This window comes from Accipiter gentilis, chromosome 33, assembly GCF_929443795.1.
Source record: "Accipiter gentilis chromosome 33, bAccGen1.1, whole genome shotgun sequence".
Lineage (NCBI taxonomy): Eukaryota > Metazoa > Chordata > Aves > Accipitriformes > Accipitridae > Astur > Astur gentilis.
This window is the reverse complement of record NC_064912.1, coordinates 19,099,642-19,111,614: the sequence shown is the minus strand read 5'-3', so window position 1 is coordinate 19,111,614 and position 11,973 is coordinate 19,099,642. Positions and strand designations below refer to the sequence as shown.

General features: G+C 45.0%; 1 protein-coding gene across 1 annotated transcript; it reads right to left on the bottom strand.

Annotated features, from left to right (window-relative positions):
- Positions 1 to 6,918: 6,918 nt before the first annotated feature.
- Positions 6,919 to 11,834, bottom strand: GFER (growth factor, augmenter of liver regeneration). Its single transcript, XM_049791479.1, has 3 exons — positions 11,607 to 11,834; positions 11,005 to 11,216; positions 6,919 to 10,120 (listed from the first exon to the last, which is right to left on the bottom strand). Exons 1-3 carry the CDS (start codon positions 11,811 to 11,813, stop codon positions 9,958 to 9,960), a joined length of 582 nt encoding a protein of 193 aa, XP_049647436.1. The 5' UTR covers positions 11,814 to 11,834; the 3' UTR covers positions 6,919 to 9,957.
- Positions 11,835 to 11,973: the final 139 nt, after the last annotated feature.

The window sequence follows — 11,973 nt, the reverse complement described above, 5'->3', positions numbered from 1 at the left end:
GGGGCTGGTCAGGGATTGCACCCCAGCATCAAGAGCATCGCCAGCTCATCCCTGAACTGCAGGTTAAGAACAAAGACCATGTTAACTGGAAGGGATTACTATAGGTGAGATTCTCAAACAGCTTCAGCAGTTTAGAAGCAGCTGTTTCGGTGTCCTCAAAAATCATTTTTATGCTTTGGGAACAAACCATCCTGTATCCATCAGCCCAGAGTTATGCACGATGGCAAGGGCAGCCAGTGCCAGGGAGGCTCCTTTGTCTGGGTTGGGGTCAGCACACCCCACACCTCATCCTGCGACCGGGTGTCCCTACAGCCATTGTCACGCCGTACATCCCAGGTGGGTCTGTGCAATGCGAACAGCTCGCGTACGTATAAGGCTGTGTACAGACCCTCAGAAAACCAACGGCATTAAGAAAGCTGTGGGGTAGGTCATACGTGCAGGAGGACAGCGTGCTCCCGGGGCTACTGCACAGGGAATCATCTAGACCTCTGGGGTCTGGTCTTGGTTTTCTGATGACATTGGGAAAGATACTTCAATCCTCCCCCCATTCGAAACTGTCTTGCCCAGCTCATCTGTCCCAACTGGGACAGGCGTATTTCAGACAATGCAAAGCACAAGGGATCAAGATACTGCCTGAATCTTTTAGATGCTGTCGTAGAACAAACTGTAACCGTTTCCAGCCAGATACACAATTTATACACTTCAGAGCATGACCGTGATGCACCAGGCAAGATCCCCACTGAAATCCCTGCTTCTAAACTTGTCCTCTTTCTTTGAGGTTCATCTCTCCAACTTCTGCTGTGTGCAGTATGTTTATACAATCATTGTTCATGTCATGTGCTAGCTTTTTTCCCCTGCTACAGTGCAGATAAAGTGCAGTAGCTATCTCTAGCCTACATGCAAACTGTATTTCTGTTTCACTTCCTATTGCTGCAAATAAGCTAACAGATACACAGAGCCAGCCAATAATGGGAAAGGATATTGCATCTTGAACATTTTCCCCATCAAATGGGGGAAAAGAACACCGTTTGGAAGTGGCACTTTCCAGAGCATTTGTTCAGTTTGAACAAGTTCTGTCTGCATTTACCAGTCCCCCTGGATTTCAGTGACAGGGAGCAAACCGAGCCGCATGCATACAAGTGCCCGAGTTCTGTTGTGTTTTGATTTTACAGTAGTTTAATTAAGGGTAGTGGAAAACATGGGTTTGCCTCCTGCTTCTTGTAGTCATGCTGACTTCTTAATCTTTGTCTCCAACACAAAAAAAGCAATCAGGTTTTTACATGGACATGACAACCTTGAGACAAGATGTGGGGCTTTCTCCTTCTTCAAAGCCTGTTTGAGCCAGTCCTCCCCACTCGGCTAAGGGCTGATTTCAACTAGCTCTACAGAGCTAAGAGTGGCAATGTTTTTCAAGGGCATATGGCTGAACATAACCCATTTATGAATGCTTACCAAGTTACCTGTTGTCAGCTGAACGACTGTAAGCGATGCTAGCCTTGGTCTGTGAAGCAGAACGTATTTGCAAAAATTTCCAAGCAGATGGCTGAGGCCAACACAGCCTGCTTCACAGTCCCAGCGCTGTGATCGCTGGGATCAGGACCTGGCCCATAGGAAGCCCATTAATGGACAAGATGAGTTAATATGATTTCTTTAGCAGGACTGACCATATTTTCTCTGTGGCAGAGGGTAGCAGCGGGATGCTCCTGGTTTGGCAGGCAAAACAATCAGCCATACTTTCTACTTAACATCTCTAAAATAAAAGTGATGTGAAACTTCCCTGCTATCAGAACAGCTTTGACAGTGTATTTGTAGTGAAGCTGCTCCAGCTGAGCAATCCAAATAAGCAGAATACAGTCTCTCTGCAGCGTGTGGCCCGAGAGAGCCAGCCAGGCTCTGGTCACAGTTTACAGCCCACCGACTTCAGCAGCTCTGCGAGGTCTGATGCTGTCTTTTGCACGGGCATGGGTGGTAAAACAGCTTGCCCTCGACATTGCCTGGGCAGCACACTTGAAGCAGTACTTTGATATATGTTCATTTACTTGTTGCTCTGAAATGCTCTGCTTGACATTCATTAGAGTTTGGCTAATGTTGCTTTCAGCCATTAGTCTCTAGAAAAAACAGGAGAGCTGATGGAAATATTTGAGAGGTGCTTAGAAATTCATAGTGTCCAGTAACAGAGAGAATGGACTTCCTGATTAGCAATACCTTAGCACGCTATCACGAGAAAGCTACTTAATGCTCTCCACCCTAAGAGATCCAAAAATATCTGGAAGATCATTTATTAGCTGGTTACTCATCCACTTCTGAAATGCAGCCATTTCTCAGGTGGGATTCAGCACTTACTGTGCAAGTATAAATGCAAGATAAGCATGCTATAAAAAAAAAAAAAGGCAGAAAACTTTACTAACTGAAATCACCAGGGGAAGATTTGGATAGCAGAATTCCATTAATTGAGATAGTATTTATTTTAAACAGAAGAGTTAATATCTCAGTACTTGCATAAAACCCAAACTGAACAAAAACCCCAAAAGGATTTCAAAATGCTTTCCAGTTTGCAACTGCAGGCTTGACATCTCATCTAGTAAACTTATTCTTTGCTTCTTCTCAAAATATTTCATAGCACAAAAAGTTTGGGATTTTTGGCAAACCAGTAATCTGATCTGATTCAGTCGCTGGGCTGAACTCTGCTACGTGAAGGTGCACAACACCTTGGGAGGAGCTAGACAAAAGGGAAGAAAGATCCCTAGCTGTTTTCCAAGCTGACCTCCTTAGGACCACAACAGCAAGTCACATCGTGTAGGGCCTGACCAACAAGTTGACTTTGGTGCTTGTCATCTGCTACCTGCTCAGTGTTGCAGCTAAGCAGGTATGGTAATGCGAGCAGAGCTGACAGCTACAAGGACGTGGGGCAGCCTCTGAGCAGCTCGAGCCATGCTCTGACATGCAGAGCTTCTACAATTCTCATTTGAGCTACATCAAGCTTTGCTGCCAAAGAAGCTCTCCCAGCTCAGTCCTTTTGTTATTATAATTTCTGCTCATGTTACACAAGAACACAAGATCCACAGCGCAAGTTCTGGGGGAAAAAAGGGCCACGAGTTTTGCGTAATGAATGTGGTATTTGTAGTGATATACTGAAAATAAGAAACGCTTCGTCTCTTAACTGAACATAGCAAATAGTGAACAGGTCCTCAGATTCAAAAGAAAGATGTAACCTGACATAAAGAGAATTTGTGGGACAGATTGAGATGAGTGATTTTATCGTAGTGAACAATTTCGGGCCCAGGACTGTGCAGTACGAGCACATTAAAATAGCCTCCCTGAAAGAGATTGTCATCTAAATAGGAAATACAGGCAAAGGCTGCTGAAACTGCTGGTTTTATCCCCATTTTGCAGAAGTGGAAGTGTGGCTACAAAAGGTGAAGTGACTTACCTGGAGTCTAGCAAGAAGCTTGTGACTAAGAACTGGATTTTTAGCTCTTGAGTCTCCAGGCACGTGCTCTAGCCATATAGGCCTTGTCTTGCATACCTTGCTATCTTTTACCCCATCTAAGAAGCAGAACATGAGGTACAGTCACAGAATCCACTTTTTTACACTACTGGTAGCTTGGGCCAGATGTCAAGGATGGAAGAAGCTGGGAAAGCCCAGCTTTGCCTGACCGTACTCAGCATTTGAAAGGAAAGTCCCCATCCAGTACTGGGACTTGAGTTTAGACCTAAACCTTGGTGTTCTGGGAAAAATGGAAGCTTTCAGGGACTGTATGAAATAGCTGCCTAGTGTCTGCTGTGGAAAAGACATTAATTTAACTCAGCTGTTTTCTTTCTCACAGATCTGCTAATTCAAAGCAAGGCTCTCATGAAACTCTGCGGGATTTCTTCCTACCTCTTCCCATGCAGAAAGGCTGGGTTGCATCCCCATATCTCAAAAGGAACAGCTTTGCTGAAGTCATGACTGGCCTGTGATCTTCCTTCCAAATCCTCTTTTTCCTCCATAAAGCATTCAGAGCAGATGACAACCATGCCAGGTAACTTTGAACCCTTCTGACTAAAAATTACGCCCGTTTCATGACTGCTGCGTACAGTTCCCCTTGCCTATGTTTGGTCTGTGCATGAGCCTCTGCAAGTCTGCGCATTCACTAAAGAGCTTGTACGTGGCACAACTGAGTTGTGCCAGTATGGATGAGCTCACCTTTAAGCAAGGTACACATCTGGCTCCCATCCGCTGTTGGCTCAGGCCACAGGCAGAACAAAGCAAGCCACGAGATCTAACCCAACGCAGCCCCTGCCACCAAGAGGACCTCTGAAGGCTGGCTGCAGCTGAAGTCGCTTTCCTACAAGCAAACGATGCCCTATATTACACACACAGTGTTCTGTGTTAAGAAAGCGACTGTTAGAAAATTATCAGATAAAATTCATTCACCCTTTTCACTGTTAATGACCTGATAAAAAAGCCAGAACTTCTCCATATATGATCAGCTACGCGCTGAAGACCAGGTAGGAAACATGCTGGAAATAGCATCCAGACAGTGTTTTATTATACTTCCGAATGCAGATTTTAGCTGCAGGCAGAGAAATAACACATCCCTCATTTAGGTAATTATACATGAGGTATTACACACTAGTTTGAAAAGTAACTGAAGTCACCAAAATCTCCTCCCAAAACCACAGAAAAAGGACTAGCATGAGGTAAAATATTTGATGTCTGGAGCAGTTAGCTGTTCCCGGGAAGGGTAAGAGACAGTAAAGGCAACAAAATACATGCTTTGTTGCCCTCTACTGTTTGCTTGGTTAAGATGCAAAGCAAATTTTCTTGTAGTTCCCCCCCCCCGTGAAGCACATTGCAAGTAACAGGCAACAGAAGCCAAGAAGCATGATGGTATGTAATATATGGGAGAGAAAACGTGGGACCAGGAAGAAGACTTTCTGCGTTAGGAGTGCTCGAAAGGAAAGCCAGCAGCCTGCACTAGCACAACGCACAGAAGCAGAGGGCACTTTTCCGCAGGAAGGAACGCAGCAAGGTCATAGGAGGCAGGGGCAGAACTCAGCAGCCTTAGTGCCAGGACTACCATCTAAATGCTAGACCGTACCAGATGCTGTGAGCCCAGACAAATGCTGGCATAACTTTCCAGGCTGCATTAGCTACCCTTCACTAGCCCAGTAAGCACAGGCAGGATTGTCACACACCAAGGGGAACAGAACAGTTTCAAAGCCTGATAAATGCTAGTGCTGCTTGTTAGACTTTACTTCTGGAAACGTTAAGAGTAATTACAAAAATTAAGAACTGACAGCAATAACAGATACCCCAGCACAGATAAGGGTACTACCTCCCATTTATCCTTAAGTGGTAGGAACCAACCTTTGTTCCAGAGTTTTGCAAGCTGTGGCAACTTTTCTGACATGCAGTAGGTACATGCTGCATGCCAACTACAACCAGCTCTCAGCTCCTTCGACTGCGAATCAATTGTGCGTCGGTGCAGATACACCTGAACTGGCTATGTCAGCCAGCTTGGAATCGGCATATGGTGTTCGTGTACACTTCCCTACGGGACTTGCCAGCCCCAGCCAGTGCTCCAGCTCACCTCAACACTGACCCCCATCCCCTCAGATGGTCCTCTACGTTCTAACTGCTGATTTGCCTACATGCTATTAGCTGTGTTTTTGCTTTACTTGCTTTATTATATTTCCTATTAGCCTACAAAATCAAGAGTTGACTTCACATAACCTTGCTGGCAGTTTCTACTGAAGTGCGTATTCCTAACTACACAAAATACTGAACAGCTCCCCTCCATCATTCAGACAAAAAACCTCAACAGCCCCTCCAAGAATAGGGAAAAAAAAAAGAAAAAAAAAAAAATAAAATCAATGCTGATTTTTTTGCAAGGGGCAAAAAACCCAAAACAAAAATCTAACCCCTTCCCTCTCCAAGCCTGTAAAACTCCAACAGGAAGAAGTATCACACACTGCCTGTAACAGGCTGGAGCAAAAGATGCAAGCAAAGCAACTCTTGGGAATCTCACTGTAAACAGGAGACTGTATACACCCAACACACTGCAAAGGAACAGCTAATCCCTGGAAAAATGTTAAAGGCATAGTGGTGCTTCCACCAACATCTGCACTTGTTACTTGCTTAAGCAACTCTGCCTCCCATTCATGAAGTGGACAATTCCCTCGTGGCTCCCTGCTCTTTGCTTTTGGGGGGAAAACAGAAGAAGAAAAAAATTACAGCTATGAATGCAAACCAGTCCACGAAATCAGTAAGTCCTTTGTGAAGCTGAAAGGTTCGCCAGGTGCCTGTTACATAGGAGCAGCCCTCGAGGAAGGTCCCACAAGCTCCTTAGATAGCACCTGCTCCTGACTATGCTTTTGTCTTGCAAGGGCTCCTCATATTGATAGGAAGCAGCTTCCCCTTTCTGGCAAATGTGATGGGATGTGCATGGTTGTGTGGTGAATATGCAGTTAACAAATGTTGCCCTTCAGTAGATAACAACCTCCTCTGCCAACCTGCTCAAATTCAGCAAGATTTGAGCTACTCCCAATTCTTAATGCTACCCTTAATGCTGTTAGAAACATAGGAAAAAACCCACACTTGAACCTCATAAAACATCCCACTGGTCCCCACATAAAACCAAACTCCGATCTGATGGGCAAGGACCTGTTGTACAAAATCACTGCATTTTTGTAGCTTCTTGACCCACAGAGAATTGCATCAATTCAGCAGCACAACAGAAAAGGACCAGTCGCAGACCCACCTTGCTTGATCAATACACACACACACACAGATACACAGAATCACACAACCTCAGTCGAGCAATCAAGCTCAGACAGTAATATATTGGCATGCAGGTTAGACACACCAGCACAATATGATGCCTTTTCCTAAGGTCTCGTGCAGCAGGGAAGCCAGGAATGAACTCAGTTGCTTTATTATTTTCACATCAACAGGAAATATAATTTGAATACAGATATTTTTAAAACTAGATTTAATCAAGTGCATTTAGAAGAGTATTCACAATTTTCTGTACAGAAATACAAGTATCTTCAATAGAAATTTCTTACCTAAGATTAAAACTTGAGAAGTGGTACATATGAGCAGCAAAAAAAATAATCCCCCCCCTCCCCACACAGTCAAGTCCACAGAGATGACAATATGCCTGAGAAACATCAAAGCTCTTCTGCAAAGCCATAAACACGAGAGAACAGAGTGCAAGCATATATTTTACCAAATAGCCACTTAGCAAAGTTACAAACTGCCCTAATAACATCCTAGCAGCCACAGCTGGTGGCTTCATTATTAGGAAGCATTTGCTAAAGATGCTGGCTTCAGCTTTAAGGCTCTTCCCCTATGCCTGCACCACTGCCAGGCCAGCAGAACAGTACATGCCGGCAGAAGGGGCCTTTCCTTCTGCACACTTCTACCACCTCCTTGAACAACACAAGGTGACAAAAATTTTGTGCTGCCACACCTGCTCCCCCTGATTTTGAGCAGGATACACGTTTATTTTCCTCTCTACACTCTGATATGTGGACAGATGCTGCAATATGGTGCAAGGTTACCATGCACCTGCCTATCATCAGCGGCTTGCCAGCACAAGACAGCAGTGGTCCTATCACTTGGCAGCAGAGATCAAGTGTGCTTGCACAAGTAAGTGCAACCCATTGATCTGGTCCATTTTCAGTATTAAGATGAAAAGGGATGAGACAGGTGTTTTACCAACCTGCTCTTTTACACTGAAGCAAATTAGGAAGAAATCTCATCATCTGCTCCATGGGCGATGAAATTGTCACTGAGAATAGCTGAGGGCAGACTGGAAAGGAAGAACAGTAAATTCCTTCTCTAGCACAACCAAGTCCAGATGACAACGCCTGTCCACACCCCCAGCTGCTAAAACTATCCTGACAGAACTGGGTAATTTAGGTCATGCCTGACAAAAGGGGAGGGCTACAGCCTTTTTGTTGGTCCTCTCCCCACTAGTGGATATCAATGAGCTTCGTTTTGGGGACTGAGTTTATTACCAAAAAGACAAAAACCAAGGGCTGAAATTTATTTGTTCTAAGAACCGCAACATGCTAATAGGGAAATTTTCTGAGTGCTTTTAATAACCCAAATGATACCTTCAAGTCCTAAGTCAGCCTGCATACTTGATAAAGTACCTTATCATTAGTTTTGTTGGGTTTGTGTTTAGAAACGTTACTACATAAAAAACTTCAAGAATAAGCAGTCCATAAAATTTGTCTCATACTGTTTTAACAGGTCCAACTTGAAAGAACTTGAATATGCCATAAAACTTTAAAATGTATTTCCAAAGTTCTTACTGCTTTTCTAAACGCTAATGAGCCCCATACACACAGGTTTGAAGATCAAAGTTCTTAGATATGAGCTGTCATCACTCTGATACTATCATAAAAGTGCCATTAACATTTCCAGGTAACCATCAGCAAGAGTGTATTTACAAATGTACTGTAGTGCATGAAATAAGGAAGCTCACTGAAATAAGCAAGAAAACCTCAGCAGGAAGTACAGAAGCAAAAAGCCTACTATTGTCATGGTTTGTGCAAACTCCTGCAAACTTTTCACAGCCAGAAATGCAATAAGGGCATTATATCACTATCTACTTTAAGAACGTGAAATTCTTTTTACTTTTTTTCATCAGCTGTCTCTTTTTATAGACAGACATGTTTATATGCATTGTGGTGTAAATAATTTATACTGAATGAATCCAAAATTCACTTATGTATCAATACACTGATGCAGTATAGCTGACCTAGGAAAAATACACATAGCATGGACTCTGACCAGTTTCTACAGAGGGAATCTACTGTAAGGACTCAAAAGAGTCCCCTGCGCAATAAATACTATCTAAAGCTGACATCGCAGTCTTAAGCAGGACTGAAGTACTGCAGGGGCCTTGTAAAGTTCTTTTGTTCTAGAGAGATTTTTAGCTAGGGGATAACACCAGAATATCAACCAGGTCAGCAAGTACCAATTAAGAATTTCAAAACACAAGTGACATCTCAGAAATACTGTATGCTAAACAAAGCTCAATGTGCTTCATTATAGACATCAGTCTCAAGCTATTTTCATGACAGACGAAAGTTCACAGCAGAGATGAATAGGGTATCTGCTTTAAGATTAAATAGTTTGGCAACACCTACCATCATATCATTTCTGAATCCAAAGAAAATTAGCAATTAATTTAAAACGTTTGAATTTCACCCAGTTCACACTTCATTCCATTCATCAGGTGAGTCTTTTTTTTTTTCTGTCCTGCTTTAGTTTCCCTTTCTACAGTGTTCTCTTACATAAGTTGAAAGACAAAAATAAAACGAGAAATCTGAGCTCCATGATTTTAGTATTTAAATTAAATGTACCTGCCTTCAGACCTTTTATCAAAGGAACTGGATGCAAGTTTAACCAGAAGCACTGGAGATCTCTGAAAGAAAGAGCTGGGGGTACAGACTTGGCACAAAACACAGCATGAGTTTTCTCTATCAGAAAAACAAAAATGAAAATTACAATTAATCAGATGCATTTTCTAAAACATCAGGATAATATCTGCCGATAAACGTAAAATGCCACAGGGCAGCCCTCTACAACTGTGTTCAGGGAAAATGATTTCTAATCACAGAAATAAGCAAATGCCCCTAAAATAAGGAAATGTCATAATGAAAAAGTCTCCACAAGGTTATCAGTGACTGAATTTCACAGGCTTCTGGCAATTCCTGTGTCAAATGTAAGGCTTCAGTCCCTCAGGTGATACATTTATGTCATCTTTTATCAAAATATTACTAGGATAAGATTTTCAAATTTACTTTTAGAATTGGTTTACCTTTATTTCCACAAGCCTTATCAGTCATACACACAAGCACACAAACACACAGTTACTGACTCACACATCTCCCTGTAGTGACTGGACACCAGACTGAATTGGTCAGTTAGATTTCCAAAGCAGTCTCTATGGATTAATCACAACTACCATCTTTCCAACCATCTCTCCAGCGCTCATCCACACGAGAGCAGTCAAATTCAGATTTCCCCAGTTTCCTATTCACTTCATTATGAAGAAGACACAACCACTGGGAGAAGTTATTTCTGTTGCTAGTATCAGGCTGATTTGTACGTAATCTGCAAACAGGGAAGAGGAAACAAATGTTACTTTTTTTACAGTCACCAACTTCAATACCCAAAGCAGGCACATAGCACACAGCCAGCCAGAGTTGCCTTTTCTGCTATTGCAAGATGAGTCGCAAAGAGAACCCAGAGGAGAGCACACAGAGAACAGTAATTATCAGAGGCCAAACCTCCACTATAAAATACTGATGGCTGCAACTGGCTTGCTTTCGTTCACTTCCTAGTCTTGTCAACTGCAAAAGACACAGGAGTCAAACCAGCCTATCTATGATAAAAAGCAAGAAGTACTTGAGTTCATCAAAATGCTGAACAAAAAAAAAAAAAAAAAAAAAGAAAAAAACTGAGCAGCTGCTTTGCCATGTGATGCCTGCTAAATCAATAACTAGGTTTCAAACTTTTTTTTCCTGTGTTCATCATCCAGAAAAGAGGAGTTGAAACTTTCGAGAAATAAGTTGACAGCAACAGGAGTAGAACACTTTATCAAACATCACAGCCCATTTTGGTCTCTGCCTCCACTGCTGAGGTTGCCAATAAAGGGGATTTTCTGGGGTAGAAGAACTCTTGCCTCCTGAAAGCCAAATTATTTCAAGTCCCAGTCTAATTCCACAACAGCATGCAAATCCAGTTTGAACAAGAAAATCCTGAAATTGCCTCAGGGATGCCTTGGAGGCAGCACACGACCTAACAGCACAAGAAAAGGTATTTGTTTTTTGAGTAAGTGTATCTCTGATTTATGCAATAGTGGAAGAAACCAGTTCAGGTAGCTAAGCCCAAATGCAGGAAGAGCTGCTGATATGCAAATAGCTGCTGCAGCCCAGCATTTCAGGCTAGCCCCTTCAGCAGCAGCCACCAAAAAAATCCCTGACGAACCAACTCACCTTTTCCTCAGATCCTCAGCACAGTGCTCGCAGGGGTAAAACTTGGAGAAGAGGTTGATGAACTCCCTCATCTCCTTCTGCTGGGCACTGGTGGGGTGGTCGGGGTAGTACGCCGCCATGGTGTGCAGGAATGCCCAGGTGTTTCGGCCAAGCTGCTCGCTGTCGAGGGGACAGTCCGGCGGTGGCTCTTTCTCCTCCGTGACCGCGGTGTCCTGGAGCAGGAGAAAGGGTTGTGAGTGGAGGACGGTGCTTGGTGGGGAAACAGCCCCTTTGCGCTGAGGTGGGAGGATGAGATGGAGGGGAAACAGGCCCTTCGCACCCTCAGCGGGGGACAACGGCAGAGCCCCCCCTTCACACCCGGTGGGGAGAAGATGGAGGCCCCCTTCACACTCCGACAGAGGGGAAACCCTGCCCCTGGCCCCTTCACACCCTGAGGAGGGGGGCACACAGCCCCATCGCGCTTGGAGGGCAGGGTGGAGGCCCGCTTCACAGCTCTAAGGGGCTGGGAAGGGGGGGGACGGACACGACAGCCCCCCCAGGCCCCCGGGGGGACAGGGGAGGCCCCCGCCGCCCCTCCCACGGGAAAGCGGCCGCCGCCTCACCCCGCCGCCCGGGGCCGCCCGCTTCCTCTGCTCGCGAAGCCAGCTCTTGAAATCCGTGCAGGCTCGGCACGGCTTTTTGGACGACTCCTCCGCCCCTGAACCCGCGGCGCCGTGCGGGACGGCGAAGGGAAAAGCGAAGGAGCCGCTCTCGGTGCCTGGGAACGGCGAAGCGCCGCGACCCGGCCGGCCCTCGCTGGGCGCCGCCATCTTGGCGTCGCGGTGCACCACGGGCCGCCGCGGGAAGCCGCCATTTGAATTGTCCCCGGTTTCCCTCAGGCGGCAGCGGACGGTCCGACCGGGCCGAGCCCGGCAGCGCGGGGACCCGGGGCCGGGGATTCGGGAAAGCCTCGCCGTACCCCCGGCCGGG

What these genes read in the sequence shown, in the direction of transcription:
- GFER (XM_049791479.1), bottom strand. Translation starts at nt 11,813, where the DNA reads ATGGCGGCGCCCAGCGAGGGCCGGCCGGGTCGCGGCGCTTCGCCGTTC. An exon ending in GGGCGGCCCCGGGCGGCGGG is followed by an intron (nt 11,217 to 11,606) that starts GTGAGGCGGCGG and finishes CTCCTGCTCCAG; the next exon opens with GACACCGCGGTCACGGAGGA. An exon ending in GCTGAGGATCTGAGGAAAAG is followed by an intron (nt 10,121 to 11,004) that starts GTGAGTTGGTTC and finishes CCCTGTTTGCAG; the next exon opens with ATTACGTACAAATCAGCCTG.